The following is a 17,904-nucleotide window of genomic DNA, read 5'->3' on the forward strand; positions in this document are numbered from 1 at the left end:
TGTCTTCAGGAGTTCCGCGGTGGCCCAACTCCAATGTGGATCAGAAGTTTTCAGACTTTCTCCTTAGGTCTGGAATCTTCTAAGAATGCTTTTGGCCTTAGGAACTTGGGTGACACTGACCTGAGACCCTCGCCGTGGCCACGCAGGGATGCAAAGGCAGATGGGGAGGGAAGAAGCCCCAAGATTTCCCAGGGAGTGGATTTAGTAGCTGGGTTGTACTGGATGCAAAGGATCAGGGAGAGTAAAGGTAAGCCTCGGAGCCCCAGAAAGAGGCTGTCAGCCCCAGAAAGAGGCTGGCGGGGGTTGGAGGACCAGGGAAGTAGAGGGAGATGAGGGCAGGGCCAGGACCAGAAGCGGTGCTCCTGGAGCCCAAGAAAGGGACTGAGTTGCTCTGGGTGAGAAGGGTCAGGAAGCAGTATTGGTTCCCCAGGTGTCTGGGGCCCCAAGACTAGGAATGGCGCAGGGCTCAAACTAGGAGTATAGAACGGCGAGGGGGGGGATGGAAGGGTGAATGTGGCTTAGGGAGTCCCTGCGCCGGAGAGCTTCGCTATGGACTTATGCCAAGAGGCCTGAGGATAGTGACGTTTAACAATTTTAAAGCTTATAGTAACAATGCAAGGCATGAGTTTTCAGCCTCATTTCACTAGTAAGGAAAAGAAAAACTGAGATGACAGCACCTGGACACTTTTACTCAGCGGCCAATTTGTTCAGTAAATTTTGAGAGGAGATGCATTGCCAGTCCTGACACCATGCTGGAAGCAAGACAGGACCCCCATTTTCAAGGAGTTCTCACTCCAGGAGCAAGGCCAAGAGTTGAATACAGTGGCACTGGACCCCAAACTTTCCTTCTTAAAAAGATTCCAAAAGTAGGTAGGGTTGAAAACTTCATGTTGGAACCAGTAGTTAGAAAGGTTGTAACGCTTATCAAGATTTAACAAAAGAAGTTCTCAAAGTGTGGAGAACAGCAAGCCCGTGCTGATCATCAGATTGGGCCTGGGGCCATGTGTACATTGTACATGATGCAACAGCAACAGCATGCAGTTCTTCAAATTGAAATACTAGCTAGGATCATTTTCTTTGCAGTATATGACCGGACGCCATCCAGAAAGGAAGCCACTAGTCGCTTAGGGCTCCCAATCACTTGAAATGTAACAGTAAAACTAGGGGCTGGATTTTAAATTTTGGTTAATTTTAAACAATTAATATATAGTATATGCTGAAATATTCTGGATAAATGAAGTTAAATGAAATTTCATTAAAATTAGTTTTATCTTTTTGTCTCTTTTTGCATGTACTATGAAATTACATGCATTACATAAATGGCTTGCAGTTTATCTCTATAGCAGTGCTGGTGTAATCTAAGCAGCCCTGTAGCAGAGCGTCTATTCACATAATATCTTTATTTCTGGAACTACAATATTTTCCCAGTATCTTCATAGACCTTTTACTCAACGCTATGCATTTATTGTCCTTTTTATTGGTGTTATGAAGTTGTTAACAGTTCTTGTTCTGCATCTTAACAAAATGGTCTCTAGGCCTGATATGCTGGGAAAGTCCTCCATGGTTCTCACTCTCCCACATTTATTAGGCATGGCAAGAACTTAAGACTGCCCTTCACTGGGGCCGTCTCAGAACTGAGTTTGCAGTGAGCATCTTTGAGGGACGAGGCATGCCTCCTTCCCGGACAAAGAGACGTGTGCTTCTGTTTGTGATAAAAATCAGCAAGTCTTCCTTAGAACTCCTCAGCTATGACGGAAGCCCACTGAATGTGCAGATGGCCACATTGTGTTGGATCCATGCCAATGAGGACAAGGGGAACCAACAAAAACATGCTGATGTTGGGGCCTTTCTGTACCATGAGTAATGGTCTTTTGTTTCTGTCTCTGGGGTCCATGTCCTCTGCCGGCATCTATGAAGCAGGAAGAAGCTAACCTACTAGCTGGCAAGAAAAATCACTATCAGACCCAACAGCATGTACCTAGAGCATATGTCTATACTCATCATGGGTCATAGGTTATAGAAAACTACTGACTGTGAGGGGATGCAAGAATTCCTTTTCATATGTAAGAATTTTTAAAACCTAGTTTTTACAAAAATCTGGTTTCACATGAAATATGGTAGAAAAAAATATACCTTAAAAATATTTATGAATTATGAAATAAGTGTCAACATTTCTCTCCCTATAGCAAAATATTGTACATGTGCTTATATGAATTATCAGTATACAAAAGTGTGTCTACAATCCATTTATTATCCACTAGTATTTCTCAGAGTGTTTTGTAAACTAGCAAATGAGCTTAGACATTCTGTGGGACTGTACTTAAATGTGACAGATTTTACAGAGAACCAGTATTCTATATAACAGATACGTTCAGGACAAAAAAAGCACTATAAAATGTATAAAAATAGATTAAAAACACAAATACAATGTGTTGTTGAAATTTCAGAGATGTTTCTTTTTCTTCTCTTTCCCCTTTACCTCAAAAGTAACAAACACTTTTGAAGCCGCATGTATTGTTGCACTTTTGATTTTTTGTTGTACAGTTAATGAACCCGAGAGTCTGGCTAACTGTTGATCGTCCATTTGGCCTTCCCATTCTTTTGCTTCTTCTTCTTTGATTAGTAGAGGTTTTCCTAGGGTTTGGCCAACAAGGTCACAGACTTCTTGAGCTTTGCGCCATGCATTCTCTACAGCAACGAGACAGGCTTGCCGCCTTAGGGATTCAAAGTAAAGATTATTAATACAATGTTACGTGAACTGCAGCATCAAGAGTATTGTTAGAATGGATACTGTAAAGGTGTGCTATACTTACCGAAGATTCTCAACAGAACCCGGAGTATGATAAAACTCGGCTGGGCTGATGACAACGGAACTATCTAACTTTTCAACCAGAAAATTACAAATACTTTGCATTTTTCCAAATTCAGTAAATGTAATGCAGACCTGTAAGTGAAGTAACAATTGTTATTTTCATGTCTGACACAATTTCAAAAAAGAAGAGCTAGATTATAAAGTCCTTAAATATACCAGACAGGAAAAAACCTATTTACTACTTCTAGCTATATCATTTTGTAATTAAAGGCTTCTGATCAGGAAATTTAAAATGATCTAATTATTGACTTGTATATTTCAAAATTTCATTTTAAACCATTTGAAACTTTATTCATTCTTGCTTTTCCCCTTTAGCTTTATTATTTGGCTAAATTCTAGCTGTGGTAGACTCTGTTAGATCTCTGACTGGCGGTGATTTCCCACCTCCCTGGTGCCACTCAGGAATGAGTCTCTTCCAGTGCCTCAGATCTGAGTGCAGCAGTGAGTCTCCTTTCCTGTCACCTGCTTTTAGATATGCGGAACCCCCTCACTTCAGCACTTCTGTAAAACTGTATTTTTAGCCTTTTAATGGAAAACTAAATCTTTTCTTTTAAAAAGCCTTATACACACACACACACACATACACACACACACATGCACACACGCACACACCTGTAAAATAAGTATGTTCAGGTACAAAAGGAGGAAGAGGAAGTAAAGGTTAGCCAACCTTACCTTATACAACACAGAACACAGTATTTAACCATAAATGTTATCCAATGAAGACTAATTTTCCATCTGGTTTTAACAGTAAATGTTGGTAAGAGCAACAGGCAAGGTAGCAAAGATTCATTTTTCATTTTAGGTTCCAAACACTGGGATGCTCCAAAACTTGCAATCTTGCCTTCTAGTAAATCAATCTCTACTTTTCGGGGGAGGGGGCTTTTTTTTAAAACTGAACTTTTGCAATTCTCATACTAAATATAGTTTATAGGTATTTAGATCCTCTCCCCTATCCACATCTCCCCTTACTGCCCCCCACCCAATTTAATACACACAGACACACAGACACACACACACATGCACACACACACACACACACACATATAGCGCCCACAGAGTCTGATTTATGTTCCTAAATGTGTTCAATGTGGGTCCATCCACTAGTCCCAACAAGAGTCCCATCCCTGTAAGACACTCTCTTTCCCCCTCCCAGCATCATCAATTGCCAAAAGTTCCTCTGGTTGGGTTGGGATTTCTTATCCAAAATAAGCACCCTCAAATTTACAGACAAGTGTACCTTTCACCCCTCATCAAAGAAGCTCCTTTTTGCAACTAATGGAGACTATTACAGAGTTCCAGAACTGTCAAACACAGAGAATACTTATCTGTGAGATGCTTAACCCTAAGTGGCACATCTTCAATCCAACCTTTATACATAGGATGAATGCATCTCTCAACTCTCACTCTCACTAAGTTTCCTTATGCAGAAGATGGTGACTGACACAGAAACCCACTACTGGCCAATGTGCAGAGAACAAGAGACTGCAGAGTGCTTATCTCTGAATAGGACACCTATTTTAAACCTCTGCTTCCCAAGGATCAGGGATCATTGTGGAAGAGGAGGCAGAAAGATTGTTTAAGACTTGGGGGTCGGGGGTGGATGACCACAAGGAATCAGAGTCTTCTAGACAGCTGGTTAGTTACTCATATGAACTCACAGCAATGGTGACAGCATGCACAAGTCCTATGCAGGCTCAAACCTCTACTTTTTAATCTAGCATCTGTCTCCTTCCAAAGACCAGTTTCTTAAATAACAGCCCACTCTGCCTCTGTTCCATCAGCATTACTTCAGCTCTCATCTGTGTCTACATTTGCTGTTTCAGGAAAGCTTCTACAGTTACCGACCACTTCTCATGTTTTTAATACCTGCCCTCCTATGCTGCCAAGACTTCATTCCTGCCAGTCCCCTTCTTCTATATTCCTAGCTCCTTGGCTCTGAGACACTATTTTCACAGTATTTCTTTGACCCATCTTTTGTCCATTTTCTGTGCTTCCACATCAACTTCCTACAGCCTTGGATATGCAGTCTTGGTATTTCTATCATCTCCGTAAGTACCTTCTACTATCATAGTTTAAACTTTCTTACCATGGAAACTTTCAAGCACATATGTAAGTAAACAGTATAAAGAACCCTCAGGCATCTACTACCCGATGAATGACACTTTTAGTTTTTACTTTATAAAAACCTCACAGAGTCTACTTTTTCAGAGTGAAGATCTATTACTTATGGCCAATATATACAGCTCTGTAACTATAAAAATAAATGCCTAGAACTGCCTCATTACTTTCCAAATCTCCTGAAATAACTTTATTATCAGCTCTGACCTCAGCTCCCAAGCCTCTGGCAAACACTGACCTGTACGTAACAGATGCCTTGTCCTGGAAGCAAACAATGAGCTGTCTCTGGAGACTCCTTTTACTTGGCATAATGCATGTACAAGTTCATCCATGTTCTTGCATGACTACTTGCTTTATTCTGAGTAGTGTTCTATGTATACACTCATAGTTTGTCTGAAAAAAACCTCATTTTCAATTTAGGTGATTATGACTGAAGATGCTTTCAAAGCAGTTGTAGATATTTTACATTTCTGAATGTATTTTAGACTCAGTTTGCCAATCTCTATTTTAAAATGCTAGCTGAGATTTGGATTGGGATTGTGATGGATCTACATGTAAATCATTTTAAGAACAAATATCAATAATGTTGAGCCTTCCAAGCCACAAACAAGACCCACTTCTCTATTTATTTAGGACTTTAGTTTCTCTCAGAAATGTTTTATAGCCTTCAGTATATATTACCAGATTTATCTCTGGACATTTAAATTTTTTATGTTTATTATTTCTAAAAGTTTTTTTTTTGTTATTGTTGTTCCATAAAATTTTCTAGATAGGCTATCATGTTGTTCCCGAATAAAGACAGTTTTACTTCTTCTTTCTCAGTTTGGATGCTTTTACCCTATCTTTTTCTTTTTTTTTTTCCAGCCTGATTGTACTGGCTAGAATTTCAAGTACAATGCTTTTAGAAGCTGTATCTTTGTATGGTACCTGCTCTTAAGGCATATATATTCAATATTTCACCATAAGTATATAACTTACAGTTCTTCAATAGATACCCCTTTATCGGTTTGCAGGTTTCCTACTATTCCTAGCTTACTGAGAATTTTTTTTCTTTTTTTAAAAAATATTTTACTTATTTTTATTTTATGTATATGAGTATATTGGCTGCATGTATGTGAGTGAGCCATGTCGTGCAATGCCACGGAGGTCAGAAGAGGGCTTCAGATTCCCGTGGAGCTGGAGTTAAGAACAGTTTGTAGCCGCCACGTGGATGCTGGGAATCGAACCCGGGTCCTCTGAAAGTGCAGTCAGTGCTCTTAACCACTGAGCCATCTCTTCAGCCCCGAATTTTTTCTTTTTTTGAGACAGGGTTTTACTATGTAGCTCTGGCTGGCCTCAAAATCAGAGATCTGCCTGCTTCTACTTCATGAGTGCTGGGATTAAAGGTGTGTACTACTCCTCCTAGTCTATTGAAATATTAAGAATTGATGATGGTTGGGTTGGAGAGATGGTTCAGTAGTTAAAAGCATGTACTGCTCTTCCAGAGGACCTGAATTCAATTCCCAGCAACCAATTGCATTGTTAATAACCACCTGTAACTCCAGCTCCTGAGGGATCTGATGCCTGTCTTCCGTGGGCACCTGCACTCACATGCACATAACCCCCTCCTCCTCATATACACAGTTTAAAAAAATAAATCTTTTTAAAGAAATATTTACTATATTTTATGTGTATGAGTGTATCATCTACAAGCATATAAGTGCACCCATTTCATGAAATGCCCATGAAGGTCAGAAGAGGACCTTCCCCTGGAACTGGAGTTACAGATGGTTGTTAGCAGCTGTGTGGGTGATGGGAACTGAACCCAGGGTCTTTTGGAAGAGCACCTAGTGTTTTTAACCACTGAGCCGTCTCTCCAGCCCCAATAAAAATAAATCTTAAAAAATAAAAACAGGAGGCTAGAGAGATGGCTCAGTGGTTAAGAACACTTTAACTCACGAGCATAGGAAATTGAGTTTTAGTAACTATTAATAATCTTTTCATTAGTTGTAACATCCACTTCAGTCCTAGGATGACTTAATTAACTTTTCTCTATTAGAAGTTTTTTTTTGTCTTTACTTTGTAAGCTAAAATATAGATAAATTATAGTAAAGTAAAAATAAATGTAAAATTACATGTCTGAAAACAGAATGTCTTATATGTTGATGGCTACCTCTATATAAACACATTGGGTGTGGTGGCACACGCCTTTAATCCCAGCACTCGGGAGGCAGAGTTCAAGGCTAGCCTGGTCAACATAGTGAGTTCAGGTCAGCTGGGACTACAGGGAGACCATGTCTCAAAAAAAAAAAAAAAAAAAAAAGACTCATTAAAAGATGAGATGATGTGCAGAAATAACCTGACATGATAGACGTGCAAGGAAAAGTAGAAAAGAGCAGAAGAAAAATGATCATCAAATTACTTTTCCTATTTAATACACATTACTGAATAACTACTACATCAAAGCCTCAAGAGTCTATGGTAACGTTCTCTTTTTCTGCTCCTAGAAACCAAGTCACGAGCCACTGCTCTCACGTTCTTCCTCACCACAGCCGGAACACAAGCCAGAGAGCCAGTGACTAACACCTCTGAAGCCACAAGCCTAAATTAACTTTATGACCGATTATGACATAAAAAACCATGAGAAATGGCAAGTACATAAACACAAGAGTTGCAGGCGGGGATTTTGATCTAAACTCGCACATCTAAACTCACCCATGTTTACAGAACTCATCTGGAAGTACTTTCAAAATTCTTCTCTTTAAAATAAAGGGAAACAGCAGGGCGAGTAGGGATTTAAAAATATTTAAAATGCCTGTCAAAATGAAAATTTAAGATGTTACGTGAAAAAGCAATGTCCTTTAAAAAATGATTTTTGTTTTGTTTTGTTTTGTTTGGACGGGGTCTCAACTCTGCGTCCCTGGCTGACCCTGGTGTTCGCTATGAAGACCAGGATGGCCTGGAACTTGTAGAGATCCGGTGACCTCTGCCTCCTGAGTGCTGGATTAAACCTGCACCACCACACCTGGCTTTAAAAAAGTCTATGTGTGTGTTTGAGTGTATGCACACAGTGTCTGTACATGCGTGCCTGTGAGAATGCAGAGGTAAGAGTGCATTGGGTCCCTTGAAGCTGCAGTTACAGGTGTTTGTAGGATGCCCGGCTTGTTACTGAGGTGCTGGGACCTGAACTATAGTTGTAATGATTGTGCAACAAGTGCTCTTAAGCACTAAGCCATCTCTCAAACTTCTGAAAAGTAATGCTCTATCATTAATCTTTTATTTATTTATTTATTATTTTTATTTTATTTTATGTGTATGAGTTTATTCCCTCCATGCATGTAAGTGTACCCGTGTTGTGCAGTGCCAGTGGAGGTCAGAAGAGGGTGTTGGATTCCCTGGACCTGGAGTTATGGACACTTGTTACCTGCCATGTGGGTGCTGGGAATCAAACCTGGGTCCTCTGCAAGAGCAGCCAGCGCTCTTAACTGCTGAGCTACTCCTCCAGCCCTCATTAATCTTTTTTAAAATGTATAGGTTTATTGAAACATAAATGATAAACCAAAAAAATCCTCTACATATTTAGCATAGGCAATTGATGAGTTTGGACACATGCATAGAGCAGATAGACCACTATGACCAAGGCAAAAAGCTATCCTTTTAAATCTGTAAGTGCACAGTTTCTCATTAACTGCATATACTATTATAGCATAGCAGATATCTAGAACTTACTTAACTTGTACCTTTATACCAAGTCAACAAGAACTCCCTTCCCCACCTCTCCTCTCCATGGCAACGACCACTCTGTCTTCTGTCTTCATTCTGTTGTATTTTAGATACATAACATAAGCAAAATTATCCAGTATTTTCTGTCTTTTTTGAGATAGGTTCTTGCTATTTAGCCCAGGTTGGTGTTAAGATTGGATCACTCCTGCTTCAGTCTCCCAAGAACTAGGAATATAGGCATGTAGCACCAGGTCTGGCTTGCATTTGCCCTTCACATGATGGTGTTTCAGATATATCCATGTTGCAGCATATGAAAGGATTTTCTTTTCCTTTTTCTTTTTTTGAGACAGGGTTTCACTGTAGCCCCAGCCGGCCTGGAAATTGCTTTATGGATCAGGCTGGCTGGTCTTGATCTCACAGAGATCCACCTGCCTCTGCCTCCCAAGTCCTGGGATTAAAGGTGTATATTACCACTCCACCCCTTTCATTCTTTTTTTAAAGGTATAATAATAATATTCATACACACATATATAACATTTTATTTAGCCATTCATCAGTCAAAGACAGATAGCCTCCTTACTAGATAACCTGTTCCAACCTATGCTCATTAACAATCTGAAGTCCTAGAGGGACACACACACACACACACACACACACACACACACACACACACACAATATCCTCCTAATGTTAAACCTCTGTAATTTAACATCTTAGCTGATCTCTCTTCATTCTATGAAAATAACCTTTGCCAAATAGATGCTTGAACTCACAATGAGTGATTATACATTTCCTTGCAACAGTTAAATTTTAAATGTAGAACTTACCAAGCTATTAAGGTGATTGTTGGGCAACAAACAAAATATTGGTAAAATTCCTATGTCAGGGGATTAGAAATCTTTTTTCTAAAGTTTATTCTTGTTACTTTGATCTTACACTTGAACTTTAAGAAGCAGAAGCCCAAATAATCTAAACCTAATATTAAAATTACTTGGCTGAAGCACCAGGGGACTTCTTGAGTTATTTTTTGTCTCTAGAGGAAAAGATTCTCTCACTGGGCAAATGGATTCCGCTCTAAACCACTCATGTTTGTAGACTAAACATCCCCAAAAGCACTGGGAGCCAGAACCAGCAGTCTTGTCACAACTAGAACATACTCTAATACCATAAAACCCTAACTCACTAAACTTGAAAGATAAAGTACAGCAGTCATAGGATCTAAATGAATTGAGTAATCTGAAAATAGTTTACTTCTTTTTAAGGATAACTTAAAAAATTTAAATAATACTTATCACAGTAACAATGAAACTGTATTGTGAAATAAAAGAATGTTAAGAAGAGTCTCTGTTCATGTAATTTTTATCTGAGAGAAATTTCTCTCCTGAAGTGGTTCCTGCTCATCAGGTAATAATATTACTCAAGTTTACTCAGGTGGTATTTAACTGCTATTCCCCAGTTGCCATTTTTATTGAATCTTAAGCAATTTCTCTTAAGTCGATCTCATTAACTTTATTTTAAAATATCAAAGATACATAGCAGAGTAATTGTGAGAGCAATCTCTCAGCACCGCCATGAGAAGCACTTCTCTGTAGATCTCAGTTCAACAATGGAACCGCAGCTGGCTCTGCAAAGTCATGCTGTTCCCAATATTTGTACATACCTCAGCTTCCATGTGATAAGCATTTTCCACTCTTTTAAAATCCTTGGTCACTGTTACATTTTCTGCCTGAAACAGAAAGCACCAGAGTTTGACTGCTAAACCTTTAGCTACGAGATGCTATTATTTTTACATATCACTTAGAAACTCAAACTTGAAATAGTCAGAGATGAGTTACACAAAAAGAACTGCCTGTCCTGATATTTCAAACTTTCTTAAAACTGCCATAAAATACATTTGGAAACCTACAAATATTTGCTTAAGAATATTTGATTGCAATACTGGGTGTGGTGGTGTGTGCCTTTAATCCCAGCCCTCAGGAGGCAGATGCAGATGAACCTTTACAAGATCAAAGCCACCGTGGTCCACATTGTGACTTCTGGGCGGGCTGTGACTAGAGAGAACTTGTCAAAAAATAATCACCAATAAAACAACAAAAAAAGGACCGATTCAATTTTCTGTCTATTTACTGTCATCTAATGATCTCATAAAGAAAGTATGAACTTAGGGTATATACAAGTAATTGTACAAAAAGCACATTTAACAACAGAGGTGTGTGAAGAGCTTAAAGTGTTTAATTTAGAAGTAATACAAATTGGCAAAGTACCTATTATGTGTACCTTTGGGTAACTTACTCATTATTTTTTGAGCCTTTGATTGTAAAATCATCTTAATATATATGCCACATGGAACTGTTCTTAGGATTTAAAAACAAGTTGTATAGAAAGTACTTGGATAGAGAAAACACTACACAAAAGTGGAACCTGTCCTATGATGGTACAGATATTCCTGAAACTGGACTTGAGCCAGCCTGTTTTAGAAGAGTAGCATTAATATTGATCCATTCTCTGCAAAAATACAGGGTACCTAAATCTGATGAAAAACTTAAATTTCATATTTATTTTACCAAAAAATGCTTTTGAATATAGTAAAATGAACTCTTCATGTACTGTCATCCTTTGAGACATTCTGTATGATTTTAACATTTTTCAAAATATGACAGAGAGTAGTTTCTGTGCCAAACAGTAATTTAATTTTAAGTTATTCAAAGAATGTGGATGCATCTAATGATTAAGAAATAAGCTAATTAAAAGCAGCTTATGCTATCTAGAAACATTCTACAAAGCTTTACATATTTGAACTCAGGTTCTAATTATAGCTCTGAAGTCTGTTTCTCCCATGAAAACAGGAACCCTTTTTTAAATTAAAAGGCAGAAAATTTAGGGTCTGGAGAGATGGCTTAATAGTTAAGAGCACTGGCTGCTCTCGCAGAGGACCTGGGATCGGCTCCAGCACCCACATGGCAGCTAATAACTGTCTGCAACTCCAGGTCCAGGGGATCCGATGGCTTCTTCTTGCTTTCGTGGGCACTGCATGCACAGGTGCATTTACATACATCCAGGCAAAACACTTATATACATAAAAATACATTTTAAAAAAGTTGAAAAGAGAGAATTTAGAAACAGAGATTCAATATAAAACAGCACTGCATATATGGCTTTTAATCAGATTTTTTTTTCACTTAACGTGTAACTTTTCCATCAGAAAATAATTTTAGGACATGTAGATATATCTTCATTCTACTTTCAGATGCCATTTCTTTCACTTTTCATATAATAATTAAAAACGATTGAAAAATTATTATAGAGATAATTTTAAGAAAGGCAACTGGAAAGAAAAATGATGATTATTTTCATTTTAATAGTGGTATTTAAAAACTATAAATATATACTAAAGAAAATTTAATAAAGAACCAAAAAAGTAATAATGCCCCCAAACACTACTATTGTTTATAGCTTTGCTTTTTTTTTTTTCCAGACAAGGTCTTACTATGTACCTCTGGCTGGCCTGGAACGCACTATGTAGACCAAGGTGGCCTGGAACTCACAGAGATTCGCATGTCCTCTGCCTTCCAGGTGTTGAGATTAAAGGTGTGCATCATCATGCCCAGTTCTGTTTAACATCTAAGTAAACATCTTAATAAACAATGTATCAACATGTATCTAAACATATCTAGATGCATTATTTTTTAAAAATTTTATGTGCTATGAGTGTATTGCCTGCCCATAAAGTGCACCAGTGTCATGCAATGCCTGAGGTCAGATAAGGGTGTCAGATCTCCTGGAACTGGAGTTATAATGGTTATTAGCCATCATGTGGGTGCTGGGAATGGAACCTGGGTCCTCTGCAAGATCAGTCAGTGCTCTTCACTGCTGAGCCATCTCTCTGGTCCCAAACATATCCAGATTTATGTATAGACATTTCCATAAATATATTCTATTACTGTTTTGAAATATTAAAAAATAAACTTTCTCTTTGGGAATTATATTTACTGAGAAGTTGTCAGGCTAGTACAGAGAATTCCCAGGGCAGAGATCATAGCCGCAGGAGCATGGGGCTGGGACTCCTGACATCTCCCAGGACCAGGAAGTAGAGACCAGAGGTTCTGGCCCCTTCAGTCATACTTCAGCCCCTAGGTCCCATGATCTAAAATGTTCCATGGCCTACCAAAATAGCGACATCAGCTGGGAACCTGTCAGGAGTTCCACCCACATGCTCCTGTGGCCTAGAACTGTACAATGCCCTCCCAGCCATAATGAATTGTACCTCTCAAACCATGAGCCAATATAAAGCCTGAAACACATATACTGGTCTACGATTGTTTCCTGTATCTTCTCATGAAGCTAAACAAAGAGTTTCTAGATTAAAATCAGCATTCACTCTAACTTGGTCTTCATCAGTGAGAAACCTGGCTCCCACCATCTGTCACCCATCCACTCACTTGCCCAACACCAGTATGCATGAAAAGCAGTTTCAGAATTATTTACTGGTGCACATTTGAAAAGAAATGTAGCAGCCAGTGCAGAGGATTTCGGTACTTTTCATCTTCATCCTTACAGTTTCCAGTTAAAACATTACTTTCTAGTTATTTAGGACATACCTTTTCCTCAACTACCTTTAGTACAGTTGTGTCATACTTTATAATTGGGTTCATTCATCAGAGCCTGAACTGTCTCAGGATTAATCTCTGAGAACCTGTTTGATACATTTCCTCCCCAGTTTGCAAATGTTAATAGTCACTCTGTGACTTACAGCTGTTATGTGTTTTGACAAATGCATACAGCTATGATTCTCCACTCCAGCATGGTGAAGAACAGTCCTTTCACCTTCAAGGTTCTCCTCTGTATCCCCTTGAGAGTTGACTGCTCTCTGTTAGGACAACTGTCAACTACTGACCCTAGTTGTCTCCAAAGTTTTGCTTTTTTGAATGCTACATGAATGGAATAATAAAATATAGGTCTTTTGGGCTCGGCTTTTTACTTAGCAATGTGCAGCCAAGATGTGAGATGAGCTGTGTGTGGTATGGACGGCAGAGTCAGAGAAGTAGAGCTACCGAAACCCTTTGGAGCCTGAAAGATCATGAGTGAATTCCAGATGGCCAGTCTTGAGCTACTTTGCTGGACTTAGGTTTTCCTTAGGTATGCCCAATTCCTCCCTTTTGAAATTGGATTTTATAGGCACGCACAGTTTAAGAGACTTTTAAAAGAGACTACGGAATTTTAAGCGTTTGGATTTTTTAAGGACTGTGGGACTTTTAAGGTTGTACTATTTTATGTTATGTTATTGTTAACATCATATGTTGGGGTCAAGAAAAGGAAAGGTCACGGTTTAATAGTGATGTGTTTGTGTGTCAAACTGACAAAGGTTCAACTGTGCTGGATAGCTTAGTCAACTTGACACATCGGGGTAGAGGGAGCCTCAAATGATGTATTGCCTCTATTGGACTAGCCTATGGGGTATTTTCTTAATTGTTGTTGAGTGGGAGAGCCCAGCCCACTGCAGGTGGTGCCACCCTTAGGGAGGTTGTTCTGTATTGTATGGGAAAGCAGGCTGAGCATGGGCCAGGAGAGCAAGCCAGTAAGCAGTGTTCCCTCATGGTCTGTGCTTCACTATCTGCCTCCAGGTTCCTACCTTGGGCTCCCTCAGTGATGAACTGTGACCTAGAAGATGTAAGATAAAACAAACCCTTTGCTCCCCAAGTTGGTATTGGTCAGAGTGTTCTGTCACAGCAATGGAGAAACAAATTAAAATAGTTCGTTCTTAAAAACAAAGCAGAAGTCAGCTAAACTAAGAGGGGAGAGATAACAGCAAAGACAGGAGTTAGGTTCCATCTATTAAGAAAGTTAGATTGTGAGGAGTACTCTAAGCAGGCAAGTGCATCTTTATAACTCAGTATTCCAAAGTTTAACATGAATAAGGCCTCTGTGAAGATCCATAACTCATCCTGAAAAGTAATATGATTTTTATATTATCTATGGAACAAATTATCTGCATGACTGCTCTCCTCCATTAGCAAATATAACTGGGAGATTACTGACCTTCCTGTGCCTTACTCTGAACACTGAATTTCAAAGTCATTACAGTTAAGTTGGACTTTATTTTGTTTTACATATTAAAAGTCAGAAACATGAGCTTAGTTTACATTTTACATGAATGATGTACAAACTAGCTACATTTATCAAACAGGACCGCAGCACTGGCAATAGGTTGTTTAGGAGCTATTTCTGTACATACTGAACCCATTTTAGTCACATTGTTTACAATTAGTATTTACATTTTTCTAAATTGTAAAATCACTTGGGCAATTATTTTTTGCAAATGACTTCAATCATTTGTCTGTAAATGTAATACAAGCATATTTTCTTTTAAAAATGAAGATGTGCTTTCGAAAATATGGCAGGCATTTCTAGTGATAGACCAGAAGCAAGAATATGAATGAACACTCATCAAGTCAGAGTTGCCCTGGATAAATCACAGTTCTGGCCCTTAGGGTCCTGCTTTGTAAGAGGATAAGACTGACAGAGCTGATTGTGGATTCTAACTTTCTTTCATTGTCATTATGGGAAGTGTGGCAGAGTTGGAAACAACTAGATTGTGATTTCAGAAACAGGAGTTCAAATTGTCAATGTTCAGAACATTGGTTAATCTCTTTAAATCTGAAAACCGGGATATCAAAGCAAGCGTGAGTTGCTGTGTGGATTAAATGAGGCCGGTTCCTGGTTTTCTTTTCTTAGAAGAGCACAAGATAGGATCTGTAGTGATCAGTTTCGAAAACATGTCCAGGCCTTTGAGGGCAGAAGCATTTCACTTGTGATACCTATATATACTGACTTATCTAGAAAAGTTAAACCTAAAAAAGTTTAAGAATTTGGGGGAGACGATCTTCATAAACTGAAAACACAGACTAAATTTGCCAATAAACTGAAGAACCACGCCATATAAGCTTTGACTGGGGAAAGCAGTTCAAGCTCTGCACTTGCCAATTCCTAAAATGCAGAATAAAAATGACCAAAAAAGAAAAAAAAAAGGTGATTGGGGTTCAACATTCCACTAAGACAGGTATTAACATCCCTTCGAGTTTAGAAACGAAATCATCGCAGCAGACAGGGGGTAACCCACTCAACGCTGTCACGCTTTCAAGTTTACTGAGGATGCTCTCTGGATTTAGAAGGAAGGGCCAGCACGCACTGTCCACCCGAGCTCCGGGGTCGCCGGCCCCGCGCCCTGCCCCGTCCCGGAAGGCCCAGCTCACCGGCAGACCCTGCTGCTGGAGGCTCTGCGTGATGTAGTCCAGGCGGCGGCAAACACTCTTCTTGGCCTCGGCCGCCGCCTTTTTGGTGCTGCTCACCCGCACGGCCACTTGCGCCCGGTTGGGGCTGGCTGACACTTCGGCGGAGCCGCTCACGTGGACCTCGCGGGGCGCAGGGTGGGCCTCGGCGGCGGCGGGGAGGCGGCGACCTCCGGACTGCGCCTCGACGCCCGAAGTCGGGTGGTTTTCCCGGCCCTGGTCAGCCCAGGGAACCAGTTCCACGAACACCCGCGATGGAGGAGCAGGGTGCAGCGACATACCTGGGCAGCGAGGTTGCCATGGCAACGTCAAGCTGACGGCGTGGGCGGATTCCCAGCGCCAGGCGCTCTCAGTCAGCGGATGCAAAGGATGCCGGGAGGGGCGGGTCGCCCAGTCCTGGGAGGGCCCTTTGTGGTTTGTTGATGGTGGCTACTTGCCTAGAGGCGTGGGCTACACGCTCCGTACCTCCTTTTCCGGCGTTTAGACGTCACCAGACAGGCTGGTCTTTAGGGCAGCACCGGCCTTCCACCGGACTGTGGCCTCGGCACGGGGACTGTCCCACTCCCAGCCCCGCCGCCCCCCCCTTACGTACCCACGTACATTTGTTCTCAATACTGAGCCGTTGCCCCTGAGATAAACTACGTTTTGCCTATGTGACTTTGGGCAGTTTCTGACTCCTCGAATCTCATTTTTTTCCAGAGCCATGTTAGCATGTTTCACGTTTGCTGTGTATTTGTTAGATGTGTGTAGAGTGTTGGGCATATGGAAAGTATAGAGAAGATAACGCGTAAACAATAGCTAAATCTTTGGAATGATTGTCGCGTCTCAGATCCCGAAATCCTTGGAACAGTGCCGGCCTGAACCCAGGACAGGAGACAGCCAGTGGTGTCAGAGCTCATTCACCGTGGGTAATGCTGGGTATATACAGCCTGGCTCGTACACCCTTTAAAAAAATGATACTAAGAATTTAAATTATTTTTCTTCTTGATTTCTTTGATGACTCATTTATCATTTAATGATATGTTGTTCAATCTCCATGGGTTTGTGTAATATCTATAGTTTCTTTTGTTGTTGATTTGTACTTTAATTCCATTGTGGCCAGATACAATACAATAAGTTATTCCAAAAACAAAAACAAAAACAAAACAAAACAAAAAAAATGTATTTGCTTATTTTGAGACGGGGTAGGCCTGTGTAGCCCTGTCTGGCCTGGAACTTACCATTTAGGCCAGGCTGGCCTCAGACTAAAGAGCTCCCCCTGCTTTTCTTTCCGTAGTGCTGGGCTTAATAAAGACTTGCACCACCACTCCTGGCTTATACACTTTTCTTGAGAGAGCCTCTGTAAGGAAACCCTCAACTTCCCGGTCTCCAAAGCCACCCCCATTATGGTCATTTTCTTAACCACCAAGCTGTGGTCTTTGTGGAAATAGCTCATCTGATTACTACTAGAATTTTATCAACAGATTGAGGAGGAGGAAAGCTTTGAAAGTGTAGGAACTATTCTCTTGAAAAGAACCTGAAAAAGTCAGTAGTCCTCAGGACATGTTCCTCTAATTTTTAAAACTGCATGATAATTTATATAAGATAACCTCTTTTCATTTGGTCATTATTGAATAACATAATTTTGTGGATATTTGGATGCTTATTGTAAGATGAAATGTTTTAATTAAAACTACACATACATGCATATATATGTACTTACATATATGCACATTCTACAATTCCAGATAACTGAAATACTTGTTAAATTTGGTGAAGAGTTCTTTTGCCCTAATGATGAAGGCTATAGTCCCCAAAATGAATAATTGAAAGAATGATTGTCATAAGCAAAAAGCAGTATTTTAAGTATGTTCAGGATAGGATATAAATTTCAAATTACTGGAAAAATGATTAAGTAATATAATTGGCTAGGTGTAGTGAAAA

The 17,904-nt window shown here is 39.9% G+C and overlaps 1 protein-coding gene across 1 annotated transcript; it reads right to left on the reverse strand.

The window, feature by feature from the left end:
* Window positions 1-2,231: 2,231 nt before the first annotated feature.
* Irak1bp1 (interleukin 1 receptor associated kinase 1 binding protein 1) lies at window positions 2,232-16,335 on the reverse strand. Its single transcript, XM_008844308.3, has 4 exons — window positions 15,946-16,335; window positions 10,356-10,421; window positions 2,814-2,944; window positions 2,232-2,714 (listed from the first exon to the last, which is right to left on the reverse strand). The coding sequence occupies exons 1-4, from the start codon at window positions 16,258-16,260 to the stop codon at window positions 2,444-2,446; spliced, it is 783 nt and encodes a 260-aa protein (XP_008842530.1). The 5' UTR covers window positions 16,261-16,335; the 3' UTR covers window positions 2,232-2,443.
* Window positions 16,336-17,904: the final 1,569 nt, after the last annotated feature.

The sequence above is a fragment of the Nannospalax galili genome, unplaced genomic scaffold (genome assembly GCF_000622305.1).
Source record: "Nannospalax galili isolate Female #2095 unplaced genomic scaffold, S.galili_v1.0 scaffold2782, whole genome shotgun sequence".
NCBI classification, from domain to species: domain Eukaryota; kingdom Metazoa; phylum Chordata; class Mammalia; order Rodentia; family Spalacidae; genus Nannospalax; species Nannospalax galili.

Coding starts and splice junctions, on each gene's coding strand:
- Irak1bp1 (XM_008844308.3), bottom strand. CDS start 16,260: ATGTCGCTGCACCCTGCTCCTCCATCGCGGGTGTTCGTGGAACTGGTT. Junction 10,422..15,945: donor TCCAGCAGCAGGGTCTGCCG/GTGAGCTGGGCC, acceptor TTTCTGTTTCAG/GCAGAAAATGTAACAGTGAC. Junction 2,945..10,355: donor CTTATCACATGGAAGCTGAG/GTATGTACAAAT, acceptor CTTCACTTACAG/GTCTGCATTACATTTACTGA.